Source organism: Mustela lutreola, chromosome 9 (genome assembly GCF_030435805.1).
Source record: "Mustela lutreola isolate mMusLut2 chromosome 9, mMusLut2.pri, whole genome shotgun sequence".
NCBI lineage: Eukaryota > Metazoa > Chordata > Mammalia > Carnivora > Mustelidae > Mustela > Mustela lutreola.
The window spans coordinates 111132976-111152515 of record NC_081298.1 but is presented as its reverse complement, the minus strand read 5'-3'; the positions used below and the strand labels follow the sequence as shown (position 1 = coordinate 111152515).

The 19540-nt window shown below is 47.2% G+C and overlaps 1 protein-coding gene across 5 annotated transcripts in view; it reads left to right on the top strand.

The window, feature by feature from the left end:
• MTA3 (metastasis associated 1 family member 3) overlaps positions 1-18544 on the top strand; it is a 213370-nt gene extending 194826 nt beyond the window's left edge. For 3 of the 5 annotated variants that reach the window (XM_059188460.1, XM_059188456.1, XM_059188455.1), the window contains exons 16-19: positions 207-353; positions 5785-5844; positions 14206-14279; positions 15055-18544. In XM_059188460.1, coding sequence (XP_059044443.1) covers positions 207-353; positions 5785-5844; positions 14206-14222 — 224 coding nt within the window. In that variant the 3' untranslated portion in view covers positions 14223-14279; positions 15055-18544. The remainder of the gene's footprint in view (positions 1-206; positions 354-5784; positions 5845-14205; positions 14280-15054) is intronic. The other 2 variants (XM_059188459.1, XM_059188458.1) reach the window with 2 other exon arrangements.
• Positions 18545-19540: the final 996 nt, after the last annotated feature.

Here is a 19540-nt window from a genome sequence, read left to right as displayed (position 1 = left end):
GCAGCTCACTTTTGATAAGTAAAGCCATGGTAACAGCACTTGAAGCTGATTCATTATGCAAGTCCTTGGGAAAACAGGCTGGGGCATAAGGAACTGACTCTCAAGCTCATTAAGAAGTAAGATGTGTGCTTATTAGGCAATGTAAGTGCGCACAGAGGTTTTTAATACCATGTTCTGAGTTGAGAAACATTTTCTCCCCCTGCCAGAGATCCATCCTTCGAAGAAACCTAATGTAATTCGAACTACGCCAAGCCTGCAGACCCCCACTACCAAGCGGATGCTAGCCACCCCGAATCACACGTCTCTGAGCATTTTGGGGAAAAGAAACTACAGTCATCACAATGGCCTGGATGGTATGTAAGCCCAGGAATCCTGGGGGCTGAGCTCGTAGGCCAGGGCCTTTCTACCCTTGTCCACTCAGAGCATGTCCTCTGCCCAATCCAAGACGTGTAGCAAACAGGTTCTTCTACCCTCTCATTGAACTGAACGTGCGGTGAGGGGGTAGGAGGGAAGGCTGCCGTGTGTCGCGATGAAGACATTTTGCCAAGTGATACGACCTCACCTTCTCAGAAGGGACCTTTTGGCCCACATTCCCTGTGAGGAGGTCTGTGTGGAGAGGAGGTCTGTATTTATCAGGTTGTCTCTGCTGGGTGATAATGTGTTTGCTGGATGCCCGCTCACTGCTCATTTATGTTTTCTTGAGCAGAAGGGACAATTTCACCTTACGTCTGAGGCGGCATGCTCTCTGGGCGGTCTTCAGTGTTCTGTGGATCATTTTGGATTTGGCATCTGTTCCTTACCTCTTTCATCTTATAAGATTTTTTTTTTAATTGCTCAAGAGTGCTACAGGTCATGAAGGGAATTGCCTGGGTGATGTCTTAAATACAGAAGTAATAATTTGTTTGAAATAGGAAAGCTGAGAAATATCACCTCTTGTCCCAAGTACCTCCCTTGGGATTGGGCCACATAATGACTCTTCAGGTGGAATTGAATTATCTTCCCATTTGGACTATAAACACAAGCATAATAAATCATCCAGGCAGTATATATTGTCCATTTCAATAGGCCTAGGATTTGAAGCTGTCTTGGTGGTTTAAATGTTGGCATTTATTTATGAGTAAAACTCTCTCCAGGCTTTTCATGTCTTCAGGGCCTCTGAATTCCTTCAGTGACAGTAAATTACTTATAATGAGGCCCTAGAGCAAGGATGTGAAATGGACTTCCTAGTAATACTTTCCCATGGTGGTTTTCCTTCCATATGACTTTTCATGGTCATAGTGATGTCAAAATGAATAAACAATTGAGGGCGAAGAGTTTAATTTGCATTTATGGGATATCAGTGTTGTTACAGATATGGCTTTCAAGAATTTAGCTACACAGTAGTCTTGCAGAAATACTTCTTTGCTAACAAGGACATGACATTGGCCATCCTTGCCACAATACATCCGATATCTAGACAATAGAAGATTAAGGACAGATTGTGTCAAAACTTCTAAATTTCTAGACTGGATTTCTTCCCAGCTTTTCCTTGCCCACAGCCTGGGGCTTTTAGATTCAGGCTTAAATGGAATCAGGAATCTTTCTTTTCCATGTCATCACCTCCCTGGTCTCTGGAGGTCTGTACTGTCCAACCGCAGGAAACAGAAATAAAGTCCTGGTTTATACATATACACGTACAATACACATGTTAGGGTAAGGTGTGACTACAGTTGGAAGAGCAGCTCTCTACTATCTCTTTCCACTTGTGCCCTACGGTCACAGTCACTCCAGGCCCCAGTCCTAGCTCCACAGGACAGCTTGCCTTGCTCTTTCATCACAGGTACCTATCCTCAGAATTTCTAAAAAAAAAAAAAAAAAAAAAAAAAAAGGCCACCTCACGGTGTCCCCTCTCTAGGGCTGTTTGTCTCGTTTCCTTCTAAAGATTGTTGCTGCAAGGTCATTGCTTCTCTGCTCCGAATGGGAGGAGTGGCCAGGGCAGGCAGTGAATCCCTGGGGTTATGCTAACGGAGACCTTCAAACTTGTTGAGGAAAAGACATCCATCTCATTTTCTGAAGAGACTTAGGGGTTGAAACACCCCTTTGGGGTGGGGGCTGGGTGGCTCAGTTGGTTGGGCGTCTGTCTGCCTTCAGCTCGGGTCATGATTCCAGGGTCCTGGGATTGATGTCCATAGCAGGCTCCCTGCTCAGCGGGGAGTCTGCTTCTCCCTCTGCCATTCCCCCCGCCCCCCAATTCTCTCTCTCTCTCAAATAAATAAATTAAAAGAAAGAAAGAGAGCGAGAGAGGAAGGGAAGGCGGGAGGGAGGGAGGGAGGGAGGGAGGAAGGAAGGAAGGAAGGAAGGAAGAAAAAAAAAAACCTTTTTCTTCACACCCTTCTGTCTTTGCTCTCCTGGCTTGGTATGGAGAGGAAGGCTGATGACATGTTACCTTCCCTGTGTCATCTCATTTGATTCACATGACAGAAGGTTCTAGGACGTCAGGGAATTGAACTGTTTTCATAACATTGTATTTCTCCTGCTTAACACAGTGCCTGGAACTTAGTAGGTGCTTGATGTTATGAGTCAGCAAAGTAGAAAGCAGAGAAATTACAGCTAATTTAACTTAAGAAGTCAATAGGGCAGGTATTGGAGGACAGGAGAGGTGAACAGGAACGTGGTGCGGGGCACAGGAAGCGGCCGCCATCCCCAAGGTTGGGGATGAAGTCTTGGGGGTTCTTCCTTTTGCCGGAGGCTCAAGGAGGCGGGAGGAGCGAGAACGGAGGCCCCTGAAGAAAGGCGCTGCTGGCAGGTGCAGGTTTCTTTCAGGGGTGACGAGGCTGGTTCCGGAGCGAGAGGGAAAGCAGGGAAGGGAATAAGCATCAGAGGGCGGTGAGGCTGAGGGGGAACAGGACAGAGGGAAGGGTCCTCTCCGCCCTCCTGCCGTGCCGGCTCCCTCTGGCGCCCCCTGCTGGCGCATCTGGGAGCCGTATGGCCGAAGAGCCGTGCGTCTGCAGGGTCCCAGCCCCCGCATCGCCCAGGCTGAGTTTAGATGGATGGTTGCAGGGCTGAGAGACAAATGTGATGGAAACACACCCTGCAGAACATGTTCCCACTTCTGTATTCCCGGTGGAGCTTTTCCTTGGGATCGGGTCTGTTTCTTACTTCCTCGGGATATAGGATCCAGACTAAACCTGAGTTTCTAAGGTGAACTCAAAGGACTAGAAAAAAATATTAGGCTGATAGTGAGTTTTCATGGGATAGTCAATACCGTCATTTACTGGAATTGATGAATACAAATTCATGGAAAAGCCTCGCCCTGTGTGATCCAGTCATAAAATCAATTAGCGTTGCTACTTAATTATCAACATGTCCAACAGACAAGCACACCAAACAGGATGTTGATGGACAGAACCAATTTAGCTGGAAAGAAAATCTGATTGTGGGGAAATATCCAGGTCTCTCGGCTTTGGGGCTTCCTGTCCCCTTCTCAGTGGTTCGCCCCCTGCACTCAGCCTCTACCTCCAGTTGGAGGTTCGCAATGATGGGAAAAGAGGCTCTGGATTCCTGTTGGTAGAAAGGATTTTTACCTGACGTTTTTAAAAAAAAAATGATGGACACATTCTTATCATCTTCCTCAAAGTCACTGACTTTCATCTGGTCCTGGCCCCTTCCTGGTGGTTGGGAGTCAGCCCTCTGTGTCCTCTGTTAAATGTAACCCACCGCCCCGGGCCACACATACCCCTTTGTGACAGTCCTACTGGAACTTAAGCTCCAAAGGTGAAAACAGAATCTACATACATACGTGGCCTCATTATTTGGGGTCAGTAATGACAGGAAAAATGAAATTTCAAAACAGAGATCTACTTAGTCCCTTACCAGTCCCCTACGCCTTATTCTTTCCTGTCAAGCTATGGGTCCACTGATGTGCCACATGCTGTCATGTGCCTTCCAAATCCTGTCTCCTTTTCTGACTCACGGATGCTTTGACGATGTTCTTATTGCCAGCAAACCAAGAACCTACCGCATTTGACGCATTTGGTTGACTCTGTGTGTCTGTGGATAGCAAAGGCCCTGAGATCAATGGGGATAGGAGAGCAATTATTGGAAGGTATTTCCGTGTCCGAGAGCCCAAGAGAGAGGGCAGCAGGGGAAATGGGATTTATCTGTGCCATGGGGGAAAAAAAGTACCTCCCAGTGTTTGGAATCAGGTGGGATTAACTGCCAACTTCTCTGATTACTTCCTGTGTGGCCTTGGGGTGAATCACTTAATTTCTTTAAACCTGTTTTCTCCTCTGTAAAGTACAAATTTCATTTGCCTTAATGGAGTTGTGATAATGGTTAAAAATATTTCACCTACTTTAGACCACTTAATCTCCCAAACTCCCTATGAGGTATGTGTTACAACCTGCATTTTAATAGTGAAAAAAACCCAAGCCCAAAGAGGTTAAGGGATTTGCTTACAGCCACTCTGCTAACTAACAGCAGAGATGAGATTTCAGCTCCTATCCAGGGTTGTTTCCAACAGGTGAATAAGGACCCAGATTTGTGTGCTGAGTGCAGCAAGTACCTGGGAGACATTTATGTTTTCTGTGTTTTGGAGATGGGTGTGTGTTTGGAAATACAGAGAGGAACATAGCAGGTATTTTTCTGTGCTTAGCCTGTGAGTTGTAAGCCAGCGTTGTCTGATTAAAGCTGTCCTTCCATTTCCTGCCTCTCTGAAGCTCTTCTGTCCATAGCGCACCCCCTACTTTTTTGGAATGGAGAGCATAAGAACTTTATTAGTGTCAGAGAAAGGGGAGGAAAAAAGAAATAAGAGAAGATTCACAGAATCACCTAAAGGTGAAACATGTTTAAGTTAAATTATATGGTACCCAGCATTGACTCTGATTCATGGTAGATATTCACTAAGTGCAAAGAATCTGTTGCCTTCACCCTTTATTTATTTATTTTTTTAATTTTATTTATTTATCTGACAGACAGAGATCACAAGTAGGCAGAGAGGGAGGCAGGGAGAGAGAGAGAGGAAGAAGCAGGCTCCCCACTGAGCAGAAAGCCCGATGCAGGGCTCAATCCCAGGACTCTGGGATCATGACCTGAACCAAAGGCAGAGGCTTTAACCCACTGAGCCACCCAGGAACCCAGGCACCCCTGCCTCCACCCTTTAAAGGAGCTATTACTAAAGTTTTATTTTGAAAATTGTTAAGATATCATCCAAAGTTTTTGTAGTCATATGTGGACTGTATGTAAATAAAATGTCAACACTTTTCTTATAACCACATTTATTTTTTTACCTAAAAATATGATTTTCAAAAAATGACTCATGGGTTTGCTTGAAAGTAAATGGGTATGTTCCAAAGCATTTTTGCACATTAGAAGGTCCCAGTATCTGTAAAGAGAAATCGCCTTTGATTAAGTTATTTGAAGTTATTTCCTGAAGACAGAAAATTAGTTTGATAAAGAGGGCTCCTGCAATCAGAGACCCTACCGGAGAGGACAGGGAACTTCATCATCCTGGGACAGTAGCATCTTCTTCAGAGGGAAGGCTGAGTCAGAAGAAGTCTAAGTTCGGGCATCTCTCATCCCCTCCTGACCCCTTAAGATGATGCCCTGGTCCTCCCTGCCCATCAGCACGTCGTCTTTTCCATAGCCCAGGTGCCCGGGGACAGGGTGATCACCTGCTATGTCTCTGTCTTTATCAAATGGGGACCCTGGAGAGCAACTTCTGTTTGTAGTCATAGGACCGAGGGGACATCAATTGGAGGTGTGCCCTTCTCATATTTTTCTGAGATGATATGGTTTTTGTCCCAGGGGTACTACTGAAGCAGGACTCAGTGTCAGGAAAACCAGAGCAACTGGATCAGGAAAGAGGTGAGTTTTCAGTGGGACAGAGTCAGGACACCTGAGCCAAGGAAATTGATGAATTGTACAATAAACTCCTTTTTAATCTGCTTTCTTCTGGCTTATTTCCCCTGGGGTGTGTGAATACACTGTAGATCTAAAATTTTTTCCTTTTTTGTTTTCCACATTGAGTAATATCATTTTTCTGAGTCCCCTCTAAAGAGGGTATCCAGTGTGGATGCCTTTAAGTACAATATTATGATCTGGGGTGTGAAGACTGTCCTTTGGATGACTTGTTTCTGAATCAGTGATTCAACAGCTCCAACTGTTCGCCTCCCAACTCTGAGAAATGGGTGGTGATGAGGTCCATTGTACCAGTGAGAGAGCTCTGGGAATGCATCTGCTGTCTTCACAAATCCCAGTAAAAATAGACCGCCAGCAACAGCTGATGGCATTCCTAGGCATGCTTGGGCCCAGGCCGCCTTCTGAAACATTTTTATATCCTTTCAAAAAACTACAGTTTTTTGTTTTATTTTTTAATCTTCCAAAATATTGTTGGTGGAAGAACATCGAGTGCCCCTGGACTTGCCACTGATCTCCTTGTCTCAAGATGTCATGTTACAACCTGGTTTCATAGATAAAGTGACTTTGAATTTTTTTTTTCCAGTATTTTCTAATGGATCATTATGGCCCCAGGGTTTATGGAATGTGAAGTAATTATAGCAGAGTACCTAGTATATCTAGAGTTTCAGGACTTCAGTAAGCATTATGTGAGGGCAGCGGATGTTCGCTCATACTGTGAAGCCACAGGGGTGGTGTTGTAGAGAAAAACAGACCCAAATGCATTAGGCATCAGTAATTAACAACTTGGTGTTCTGGAATATTCTGGAAGGATGCCATATGGGCCACCCTTGGGACTGTTCCTGGGCTTACTAACATCAGTTGCTCCCAGAGAATACTTTTATCCTGTTCCTGAGGGATATAGTAGTGTGAGAACCTGGAAGAGGTCTAGACGTGACACCCTCTGAGCCATAGAAGCATGACAGAAGTCCATGGTAGTTGCTCAAGGGTCCCCCTCAATAAATTGTCTTTGTTTGCCTGCAAAGAACATTAGAGAAAACATTTTTAACCAACCTCTTCCAGTGTATTCCCATTCTCATTGACGTGTGGAGGGTGAATCTCTGAGAAAGAAAATGAACCTCTAACTTGAGAGCAATATCCTAGGTTTTTTATGGGGAAGAGTAGATGGTTGGGAAAGGAGAGCGAGGAAAACAGCAGAGGAAGGGGATTCAGTCCCTGAGAAACAACTCTTCCATAGAAGTGTGGCCCATCCTTCCAAAGAGCTGGCACATATGTCTGAGAAAGCCCTTGAGACATCACTATTAGACCTTGATGCCCCGGGGAGGTCAAGACCAACTCCAGAAACCACCTGATTTAGGTTTCCTTCTGAGCAGTCTTTTTGGGTCCCAGTGTGGAAGTGAGAAGTATTCTGAATCTGGAGGCCCCCCAGGGCAGTGGAAATGGAAAGATTTGTCACAGTCTAGTTGATTCGGTGACCCCCCACTGGGTTCATTTTAAGCTTCCCAACCTTGCTCATTATTATTTTCTTTTCCTGTTTCCTGTTTTTCCTTCCAGATGACTGAGTACTCTTTAAGCTCAGAAAACATCTGAGTTATAATCTATGCATTTTCCTCCCTCAACCAAATATTTATTTTTATCAACAATTATTTACATATAAATGAATGCAAAAAGTAATTAATGTAAAACTGAGGAGCAAGCTTGAAGGCAACTTTGTTAAATGGAGGTGCCTGAAGAGGATAATCTGAGAAGACTGTTTCCATGACAGTCTGATTGCAGCTTCCCTGAGTGCCTCCGGGAGCCCCTCCCCAGGGCAGCCAGGGAGCAAGGCCTACAGTGAATCCTGGGGAAACAGGGTTGACTACATTCAAGGCATCTGGCATCAGTCCACAGAAGAAAGGATCAAGATATGGGACATTGGACCTCTTGTGCTGGTCCTCCGATTTTCTTTCTTCTCTCCACTTCTCTTCTACCGTGTTTTTTTTCTTTTTCTCTCTCTCTCTTTTGCTCTCTTTTCTGGGAGGCTCAATTTTATATTCCAACCAGATTTGTCTATTTCTCTCTTTATTCTGTCAATTTTTGCCTCAGTATTTTGAAATTCTGTTATTGGTGATATATGTAATCAGAACTTTTATGTCTTTTTTACCTTTAAATCACTGTGAAATAATTCTTTTTAGCTCTGTTAGTACTCCTTATCTTGAAGTCTATTTTGTCTGGTATTAATATGACCACACTAGTTTTTTCTGTTCTTTTCAGAGTTATTTTTAAATAATTTTTTCTAGGGTTTTTACTTTTTTAAGATTTTATTTATTTATTAGACAGAGAGAGAGAGAGATTACAAGTAGGCAGAGAGGCAGGCAGAGAGAGAGGGAGAAGCAGGCCCCCTGCTGAGCAGAGAACCTGATGCGGGGCTCTATTCCAGGACGGGAGATCATAACCTAAGCCGAAGGCAGAGGCTTAACCCACTGAGCCACCCAGGCGCCCCAATTTTTTTTCTAGTTTTATTAAACTCAGAATGATTCTTCCGTAGTATTTCTAAAGCCAGCACCTGTTACTCCAGCAGATTTTTTTAAATCCCCAAAAGTTATTTTCCATTATCATTTCTTTTAGAAACAGCTTTATTGAGGCATAATTGACATTCAACTACATATATTTCTTATTTTTAAACAGGATTTTATTTATATATTTATTTATTTGAGAGAGAGAGAGAGAGCACACCTGTGCTCATGAGTAGGGGGAGGGGAGGTGGGAGAGGGAAAGACAGAGAATCTCAAGCAGAATCCCATCTGAGTGCAGAGCCTGACATGGGGCTGCCTCTCATGATCCTTGATATCATGACCTGAGCCAAAATCATGAGTTAAAACACTTAACCGACTGAACCACCCAGGTACCCCTCAACTACACATATTTAAAATATACAACTTGATAAGAATAATGTACGTATGCCCCAGGAAACCACAACAATCAATTACCTATCCATTATCCACTTAGTACACTTCTCCATCACCCTCAAAGCTATTCTTGTATCCCTTTATAGTCTACCCTCCTACCCATCCCGTCTCCCCCACCTCTCTCAGGAGACCACTGATGTGCTTCTTGTCACCACAGATCAGTTTACATTTTCTAGAATTTTATATAAATGGACTCATATGCTTTAACAGTTTTAACTTTCAGAGATCTAGAAGTTCATTGATTCTTTCTTCTGAAGTTTTGTTTTTTTTTTAAAGTAAACTCTACACCCAATATGCAGCTGGAACCCACGACCCCAAGATCACAAGTTGCATGCTCTACTGACTGAGCCAGCCAGGGACCCCTGCCGTACTGAATTTGCTATTAATCCCATCTAACAAATGGTTCATTTCACATTTTGTATTTCTCAGTTTTAGAATTTCCATTTAGTTCTTTTATATTTCTCCTAAAATATACCATCTTGTTACCCTTTATATATTCATCTTTTAAAAAAATTTTTATTTATTTATTTGACAGAGACCCAGTGAGAGAAGGAGCACAAGCAGGGGGGAGTGGGAGAGGGAGAAGCAGGCTTCCTGCTGAACAAGGAGTCCAATGTGGGACTCGATCTCAGGACCCCAGGATCATGACCTGAGCCAAAGGCAGACACTGAACAACTGAGCCACCCAGGCACCCCAGTATTCATCTTTTTTATAGATTCTTTAACAAGCTTATAGTGAATATTTTAAATCCATATCTGCTAATTCTAACATCTGAATCATCTGTTAGTCATTTTCTGCTGAGTTTTTTCTCTAGATGGTTTGCTCAATCTGTTAAAATTTTTTTTTTTTTTTTTTTTAAAGTAAGGCTTAAACCCACAACCCTGAGATCAAGACCTGAGCTGAGATGGAGAGTCAGACACATACCCCACTGAGCCACCAGGCACCCCTCAGTCTGTTAATTTTTAATGAATACTGGTCAGTGTGGATGATAAGTTGTAGAGACTCTGGATTTTGCTATTTTCTTTCGCAGGGTATTGTGTTTTATGCTAGCAAGCCATTCAGTTGGCGGGTCACCGTGATTCTGGGGAGGCTTGTTTTAAAGCTTTAATAGGTCTGGTTTATCTCAGGTTTGCTCTTAGTCCCATGAGATTTCAGTGGAAAGATGAAGTTGTTTGCCCAATCCCTCCTACTTGGCAGAACTTAAACTCCAAATTTTGTCTTGCCAGCAGTAGACAGCTGCTGAGGTTGCTCCTCAGCCATTTTTAGCTTCTCAGCTGTTGTTTCCCACTGGGCTCCTTGGAGTTCCACCTCATGAATGCATAGTTCCAGAATCAGCCTGTGATTTGAGGGGAATGTATGTATATATTTGGCGGCTTCCCTTTCCCTCTCCTCTTTCTTCCTAGGATCTCCTCCTGTATTCCCAGCTACACTGGCAGCCTCAGGCTCTGGACTCTCCCTTATTCCTCCGCCCAGTTAGACTGCAGTTTTCTGCTTGAGCCATATTCCTTTTGGACTGCATGGAAGTGCCCGCAAAGAAAAAGCCAGTTAGGGGTGGATCTCATTGAATCTCACCTTTTTTTCAAGGATCATAGCCTCTCCATTTTTTGCCCAATTTCTGGTTGCTCTCGAGAACCTTCCAGCAGTTGTTTTTTGTTTTTTGTTTTTTTATTTTATCCAGAGTGTATTACTATTATTGGCTGGAGGGTTAGTCCAATATAAATTAGCCCACCATTATAGAATATAGAACTCTTCAATCTTTATATAGGCTCCCTGTCAACTCCCCTCAGTTCTCTCAATTAAAAAAAAATTGGAGTGCCTGGGTGGCTCAGTGGGTTAAAGCCTCTGCCTTCGGCTCGGGTCATAATCCCAGGGTCCTGGGATCGAGCCCCACATCGGGCTCTCTGCTCGGCAGGAAGCCTACTTCCTCCACACCCTCTCTCTCTCTCTCTCTCTCTGCCTGCTGCTCTGCCTACTTGTGGTCTCTGTCTGTCAAATAAATAAAATCTTTTAAAAAATTTAGTTTATTTTTATTTATTTACTTACATAATCTACATCCGACATGGGGCCTTGAACTCATGACCCTGCAATCAAGAGTCATATATTCCTCCAATTGAGCCAACCAAATGCCCCTCAATTTTTTTTTTAATGGTATACTGTTTGTGTTTCATGGATACTCTATCTTTTCTTAATCCCCTGAAGATATTTAATGATAGTGTTTTCTGCTTTTTAAATTCTCTTCTCTATGATGGTGTATTTCCTCCAGTTTTAATTCTTCTCTTTGTTCTTTGCTTGGTCTCTGACATTTATGTTGGAGGTTTTTCCCTGATGACCTGTGGTCGTCTACTGATGTTTAAGAGTAGGAGACGAAAATTAGATCAAAAGCTCTGTGCCCTGCTTGTGGGTGGAGCCTGTAGTGCACTTCATGGTATGGTGCTCAGGCTGGGCTCTTTGTTGCGCTGCGCAAATCCCACTCTTTCCAGGTCTGCTGTCATGGGCTGGCCACATTTCCCAGAGAAGATTCTTCCCATCTATCGTCTTCCGTTCAGGATGCTATAACAAAATGCTGCAGATGGACCACTTGTTTTGTTTTAAGATTTTATTTACTTATTTCACAGAGAAAGAGAGAGCATGCACACAAGCAGGGGGAGCAGCAGAGGGAGAGGGAGAAGCAGGTTCCCCACTGAGCAGGGAGCCCAATGTAGGGCTCTATCCCAGGACCCTGGGATCATGACCTGAGCCAAAGGCAGATGCTTAACCCACTGAGCCACACAGGCACCCCCAGATGGATTACTTGTAAACAACAGAGATTTATTTCTCACAGTTCTAGGCGCTGGGAAGTTCAAGATCAGGGAGCTGGCATAGCTGGGTTCTGGTGAAAGCCCTCTTCCAGGTTTCAGACTGCTGACTTCTCTCTGTGTCCTCACATGATGAAAGGGGCTAGGGAACTCTATGGGGTCTCTTTACACCCTCATGACCTAAGCACTTCCCAAAGGTCTTCCCTCCCAATGCCATCACCTTGGGCATTAGGATTTCAAGATAGGAATTTGTGGGGGCACAAACCCTAGACCATAGAAAGTCTCTTCCCCCAGAGTTTAAGGTTTAGCGGCGTGCTTCCTGGAGCTAAATGGGAAGAACACTGGAGGTCTCACTACACATGAGGCATCTGTTCACTTGGTTCCTCAATTTTGGAGTAGCCAGCCCTGCTGTCAGTGTGCTTGTTGCCTGGTGTCCCCTGTGAGTGAGACCCTCTTTGGGATCCTCTTCAGAGGACACACACTCAGACTTGTGGCAAACAGGTAATTGCCTGGAAGTATGGAGTCAGGGGAGGGCTTCTAAGGGTCTGCCTCTTTCTCAAATGGCTCAACAACTCATCTGCATCCTTCAGTCTCCCTTCCCCACCACCAGCAGTCTCTGGTGTTAATTCCTGAACCATCTGAGGACCCTTTGGACACATTGGGTTCTTGGCTTTCCTCACTGCTAGCTTCAGGTCTGGCTTTCTCGAGTGCATAATCTCTTGTCACTCAGGTGTCTGCTTTCCAGCCTCCAAAATTCTGATGGTGGTTTCTCCTCTGGGTTGCAGAAGGGAGGGAATTGAACTCAGAATCCAGCAGCTGCATTCAAGAAGGTGGCTTTCGTTGCACTGGTTAGCTAGAGTGCAGAATCTCCAAGTCCATGGACATGAAGTACTTCCAAATAGTGAAACCCAGAGGAAATTTTTGTAAGAACACTAGTGCTTATGAAGCAGGGTTAATATAGACAAAAGTAGCAAATGGCGATGAATGCTTTTGAGAACTTATTTATAAGCAAAAAGGGGGGGCGCCTGGGTGGCTCAGTGGGTTAAGCCGCTGCCTTCGGCTCGGGTCATGATCTCAGGGTCCTGGGATCGAGTCCCACATCGGGCTCTCTGCTCAGCGGGGAGCCTGCTTCCTCCTCTCTCTCTGCCTGCCTCTCTGCCTACTTGTGATCTCTGTCTGTCAAATAAATAAATAAAAAATCTTAAAAAAAAAATTTAAAAAAAAAAAAAAAAATAAGCAAAAAGGGGAAATGGTGTGGGCTACATTGTCTAGGAGGGAGACCTGAGAAAGGGTGCCCTTTGCCTCCAGGGGTTCTATGCTGTGCTGGGTCTTCTGCATTGGGCCCTGCATGTGGCATGTGTTCCTTGCTTCAAGGAAATGCAGTGGGGATGAGGAAGCTCCGAGCCGGGGGCAGTGCAGTGATAGCCTGACAAGGGCAGATGAGAAACACTGGGATTCTTCAGCCAGGAAGGCAGACAGGTGACCTATCTCAACTTAAAACCACGGCCAGTGTGAAGAAGGCTGGTGTCAACCTGAATGCTAGAGGGTTGCTTTTGAAACACAAACAGGTAAGTTTAGCCAAAATAAAAGGAAGCACAATTTACTGAAACCTGGGATCCGAAACTTGGGAAATGATTACAAGTGGCTGTTCTTGCAGATGGCTTAATTCCACAGGGGCTGGATGAAAACAGAGCATCCCCCTGACCCCCACAAAAAAGAACAAAGAGAGAGAGAGAGCCTTCTAAGAAATCCTGGAGGTTCTGCCCCATACATGACCCTTCACTTAGACACTGACGAGGACAGTATGCTCTTATTGGGATGGATGGAGAATGGGGCAGCTTGGGGTAATAAGGAAATCTTGTCCTGAGTTAAGAAGATTAGGGTCCAAATCTTCAACTTATTCACTGTGTGACCTTGAGCAAGTTCCTTTTTTTTTTTTTTTTTAAAGATTTTATTTATTTATTTGACAGACAGAGATCACAAGTAGGCAGAGAGGCAGGCAGAGAGAGAGGAGGAAGCAGACTCCCTGCTGAGCAGAGAGCCCGATGCGGGGCTCGATCCCAGGATCCTGGGATCATGACCGGAGCCGAAGGCAGAGGCCTTAACCCACTGAGCCACCCAGGTGCCCCCTTGAGCAAGTTCCTAACCTTTCACAAGGTTCCTGTGAAAATTGTTAAATAATGCAGTTACAGGGGCGCCTGGGTGGCTCAGTGGGTTGGGCCGCTGCCTTCGGCTCGGGTCATGATCTCAGGGTCCTGGGATCAAGTCCCGCATCGGGCTCTCTGCTTGGCAGGGAGCCTGCTTCCTCCTCTCTCTCTCTCTGCCTGCCTCTCCATCTACTTGTGATTTCTCTCTGTCAAATAAATAAATAAAAATCTTAAAATAAATAAATAAATAAATAAATAAATAAATAAATGAATAATAATGCAGTTACATAACCCACAGTAGGTTCAATGAAACAAAGGTTAGCCTGACTCCAAAACTGAATTATCTGGGTTTTTATTTAGCACGTATTTGCTGAGCCCTATCAAATACCAGGCTCTGTACATATATCTCCCCTATTCTAGAAAGGCTCATGAAGTGAAGGCCCAGCTCTGTTCCATCCTGCAGACCTTCCTCAGGATGGCGGGAGGCTGTGAAGGTGAGCACCCCTGTGTCCTCTCCTGGTTGCAGAGTGTGATGGGAGAGAATGACTGAGCACTCCCTTGGCTGGGGCACCTGGTCCCATCTCAGCAAACAACCCCCACTTCCCTCCTAGCCACTTCCCCAATAACCAAACAAAAGGTTTCACAACCGAGTGGGTAACAGCAGATGGTAACGATACGCTTTGCAGGCACTTCTGCTTTTCATTTATTTATTTCTATCAAGAATCTCTAGACAACCAATGCTGGGAAGGAGAGTTGAAGGTTTGGGGGGGGGGGGATGAGGGCCACTGTTACACAGTGTGGGGTCGAGATTCATTCCCCTCCTAGAGGAAAAGGTGTTCCTAACCTCTGAGTGCCTACGTTACTGTGATTAATTATGATTACCTCAGATCACGTTGTGTCTCCTCCAGACTAATTGTGCCCCCCGTTCCTTAGTATCTGGTCAGGGACGGCCTGTGATGTAGCTTTGATAAGCGTACCAGCACCTGCCTGGTGTGCTGTACGCCTTGGCTGTAACCACCACACCTGCCCGTCCCAAACCCAGCTTTCAACATACTTCAATGTCATTCATGTATTTTCTTGGCCTCCATTAGACCTCCCTTTGGTCCAACCTCAAACTACCCTGTGAGCTTTTATTTGAATCAATGCCTGATTGCCTTTCCTTGATGTTTGTGACATTGTGGGTGGGAGGGCTGACTCTGGTCCTTGATCTCACCTTGCCTCCTCTGGCAGAACTGCTTTAACATTGACCCCATTTCTCTCCTTCCCCAGAACTCACATGCTGCGTGTCGGACTGAGCTAACCCTATTTCATACTATAAGCCAAGACTCGCTACACTGTCCTGCTGATGTTCGCAGTCGTGCCTGGGAAGGAGGCAGCCCCATTTCCAGCACATTTCAGTGGGAGACCTACACATGTGCCCCCTGGAGACTCGGTGGGGCAGGGGAAGAAACTGTGGGAGTGCACGTCCCCAAAGCCGCGTTTCCATGTGTCAATCAGTGTCGCCTAGCTTTCCTCTCAGAGACTTCACTGTCCCATAGCGGGACCTGCCTGACAATGGAGGGGACAAGGGGGCCCTCAGTCTCCTCCTTCTCCAGCACTCCGTTCCAGGCACCGCGGCTCCTCGGGCAGCGGAGCGCCCGAGAGCTCAGAGCTGCTGCTGCCCTGCATGTGTCAGCTCAGCCCTATTGTCAGCGCCATGACGGTCTATGGGAGGGACATGGCCGCTTTCTGAATGGATTTTTCTTAAGAAAAGTGCCAGTGTTTATGCAGTTCATGATAGTCCCCTCTCCTTACCATTACTGTCACTTGGCTTTTTCACTAGGCTTCATTTTTTTTTTAAATGAGGAATTTTTGCTGTCACCCCTCTGTCCTATATTTGGCTTCCCCTCCTCTACCCTTCCTAGGTACAGAATTATGAGATTCTGACAAAAAAAAAAAAGAAAATCTTCTTCAGTAAGCCTGCGAACTCTTCATATCATCTGTATTTTATTGTTGGAGAGAGGCTGGTGTTCTACTAGGTGCTGCCTGGTCCCAGACAGCCCAAGCAAAAGCAGGTGTTGAAACGGAGCTGAGTGTATATCACTGTGACAAGCCATTCGTGTACTGCCCTGTTCCCTGACAGCCAAGCCAGCCACCGAGCAACCGCCGCCAGGTTAGTCCTTCAACAAGTCACAAATCACCCAGGTTTATTTTAAGCAGATGAAATCTGTTTGGCCTCGGAGGGTGAAATAAGAGACGTGTGTTTGCAGGTGAGTGTGTATATATGACACCACGAGCCCCCACCCTTCCAGTCCAGACATTTCTGTGAACACACATGCCTAGGCCCCGGGAGATGTGCCTGTGACCCAGTTTTCACTGGCTTTGGGCTCTTCCTGTCTGCCCTCAGCACCAGCCCTTGCTGGCCGTACAGGCTGGCCATTCTGCAGCTCTGTGCACACAGCTTCAGGCGTGTGAATAACTTAGTGCCCCCACAACTCCCCTGAGCAGACAGGAGCCTGGCCACTCCCTTGTCCTCCATTTGCAGGGACAGGCTGCAGGGCACAGGCTCACAGCACCGTGAAAGGAAACCGGAGTCGGGCCTTAGAGCTGTCGCTGGGGTCTGTAGCCGGATGGCCAAACAACCAGGTGGTCACAGGACAGAATGACTCAACTCAATTGTAATTGAGTTGACACTCCCCAGCCCCCCACCCCCTGCCCCCCAGCAGAGTGAGGTCTCATTAAAATGACGATGACACTGTAGATGCCCAGATCCTCAGAGGCTGGGTTCAGCTCGGCAAAGAGAACGTGATGGATGATGACTGTCGGCGATGCCCAGAGTTCAAGCTGCCTTTTCCTTCTCCTGCTTTGCAGCTAGCATGGTTCCTCTTCTGAGGCATTTGCTTCTCATCTTTGGCTCTTGCAAGGATGACCTGGGGATGTTCTCACCACTGCCAGCTCTTGGAGCTGTTCTGAGTCTTGCCCTGTGTTAGAGGTGCCCAGTGAGTAGGGCGGAGGTGACAGGCATCGCCCTTAGGGATCCCCAGAGAGAAGCCCCTCTGAAAAGACCCAGGGAGAGGAGGCAGCTGGCTCTCTGCATCACACGCCACATGGTGTGTTCTTTCTAAAGAAAGACACAGGAAGGCTGTCTGCACGTCCTGCCTGGGGTTTACTGTCACACGTAGACTTAGGAGGTGCAATGGCTCCCTGGCCCTTTCCCGCTCTCTCCTGACCCTGTGAAATGTCACTGTTGATCACAGAAAAGTCCGCTTCCGTGTCCCTGCTGCCAAGCTTCTCCGCCTTTTGGGAGAGGCCCTCCTCACCCAGGCCCAGGAGACTTGGAGATTGAGGCCAACCCCAGGCTGCAGGGAGAACAGGGAGTCCCCTGCCCTAGGTGTAGTTCACACTGAGCTCTGGCAAAGTGCAGCTTGTTCTGAGCCACATGTACCGAGAAAGCTCTTCCTTCACCTTATAGTAAGAACTCCTGGTTCTTCAGCCCCGTCCTACAAAGAGGAGGCTCCCCAGCATTCTGACTGAACACTCGAGGGACTAGAGGGACAACACCCAGGAGCCCCTCACATTTGCCTGCGCCGTTCTGAGCACTTGGTGTGAGAGGGCTTCCCAGCCACCCCCTTCCTGGGGCCACAGTGCCTCCATGGCGTGTGCTGGGGACATGTCACCAGGTGCAGTGCGCTTGTGGGGTGGACATGCGGGGTCTGTCTGCACGGCCCACAGCAGCTGTACCCGGAGGCGCTGTGCTGAGCCTGGTCTGTGCTCCCTTGGATGAGGACACAGAAGCTCACAAGCCGTCTTCCCACTCGGCCTCACCACCTGCCCACCCCTAGAGATGGTGCAAAAGAGGACAGACTGGTTTTCAGCCCACCTCTCACAGCTCCACTTTGCCCACAGCCCGGTTTCTGTCAGTCAGCATCCAACCAGGGACACACAGCCACTCCAAATATTTAAAACAGGGGTTTTCATCCAGAGAATTATGGAACACAGCAACAAGAAGAGGCCCAACTCAGGTGGGGAACAACAGCAGGAAGCGGCCACCCCCTCCCCTCCGGGAGGCTGGCAGAGGCCACGTTACCAGAGCGCAGGGATTAGGGCCCCTGGGAGGAACAGGGGACCACACAAGGCCTATCTGGTGGGAGCTGGGGCCTCAAGGAGGCATGGAGGCTGCTGGAAACAACCCCCCAGGCAGGTGTGGGGAGAAACAGCCTGGCTTCTTCTTTTCTCATGTCCTATAGGTTCTTCAGGTGCCTCTTAGTTCAACCTGGCTGGAAGCCAGCTGAGCTGGGGTCCTGGGACAAGCACGCCCCTGCCACTCAGAGCAGGGGGCGGAGGTAGAGGAGGGGTCTGAGCGCAGGCAGGCTGGCGGAAGCCCCATGCTATCCTAAGACCCCGCGGAGGGGAGATGCAGGCCCCGTGGAGGTTCTGCAGATCACTCACCTAGAGAGGAAAACGTCCTTGGGAGGGAGGGGTAAAGCCTTATTCTCAGTAGTCATCCCTGTTTTCTTTTGGGGGAATTTACCTGTTTAGCAGCCCCTCGCCATTCCCCTCAGGAAAGCCATGTCCCAGTTTTCTGTCCATCCCTCCCCTCCGTTCCTCTGCCCCCAATTTCTGATTTGCCCTGCCAGAGAGCACTAGCACATGCATCAGCGGTCATGAGTGTTTTCCCGGGATAATTCATTCAGAGCGCGGTATTACTGTGGACTGTCTGTAAGTAGCTACCATCTACTAATCAATTTGTGTTGTGTTTCCAATAAATTTCTGGAGATCATGTCTGGTTTGATGCTGTCCTTTGCTGGGATGGTGGCTCTGCTGCGAGGCGAGGCTCTGTGTGTGCTTGGCCCAATCCCCAGCAGCAGATGCTCCTCATCTTGGGTTCCCTCTCCCCGTGCCTACCTCACAGACCAGCCCGGTGAGGCTGACCTTCCCCCGCCACCCTGAGACTCTCAGACACCGATCCCCAGGGTCTGCATTTTCTTCTGCGGTCTCATCAGCCACATCCTGAGGACATGGGGGTTTCCTGAAAGGAGGTGGCCTTGGACCCTTGTGTCCCCTCCCCCGGAGGTAGGAGGAGCGGCCCTTCCCCATCCACCACTCTCGCACTGCTGTGCCCAGTGCTGGCCCCCCTCCCGGGTGAGAGCGAGGCTCCAGAGCAGGTGAAGCGGACCCAGGGACTGCATGTCACGCAGATGGAAGATCCAGCACCTTCTTCCCAGGCCTGTAAGTAGAAAAGAAATGTCGGAGTTTTTGTAAAGGGAGAGGGAGCCTGATCCCAACGGCGGCATTCTCCCCTGTTGCCTGAGTGCCCTGAGTGTTGACACCTGCTTGGTAAAAATGAGTCTGTTGTGTATTTTACTGCTCCACACCTGTTTGTGGTGTAGACTGTGTCCCCAGGGCTGTGCTAGAGCCTGTGGAGCTTCCCTTGGGACCCTTCAGCCCCAGTCTGTGAAGGACACGTGTTTGGGACCCCTGTTTGCCGGGACTTGTGAGAAATGGTTTTCAAAGAGGTGGGGGTGGGGGGTGCTCACTTGGTTGAGCATCTGACTCTTGATTTCGGCTCTGGTCATGATCTCACGGTCCTGGGATGGAGCCCCGTGGTGGGCTCTGCACTGAGTGTGGAGCCTGCCTGAGAGTCTCTTCCTCCCTCTCCCTTGACTTCTCTACCTCCCCACCTGTGCGCTCTCTCTGCCTCTCTCTCTCTCTCAAAAAATAAGATAAATACATTAAAGAGAGAGAGATACCAAGTTTCCTTCCAGAGTTTCACTAG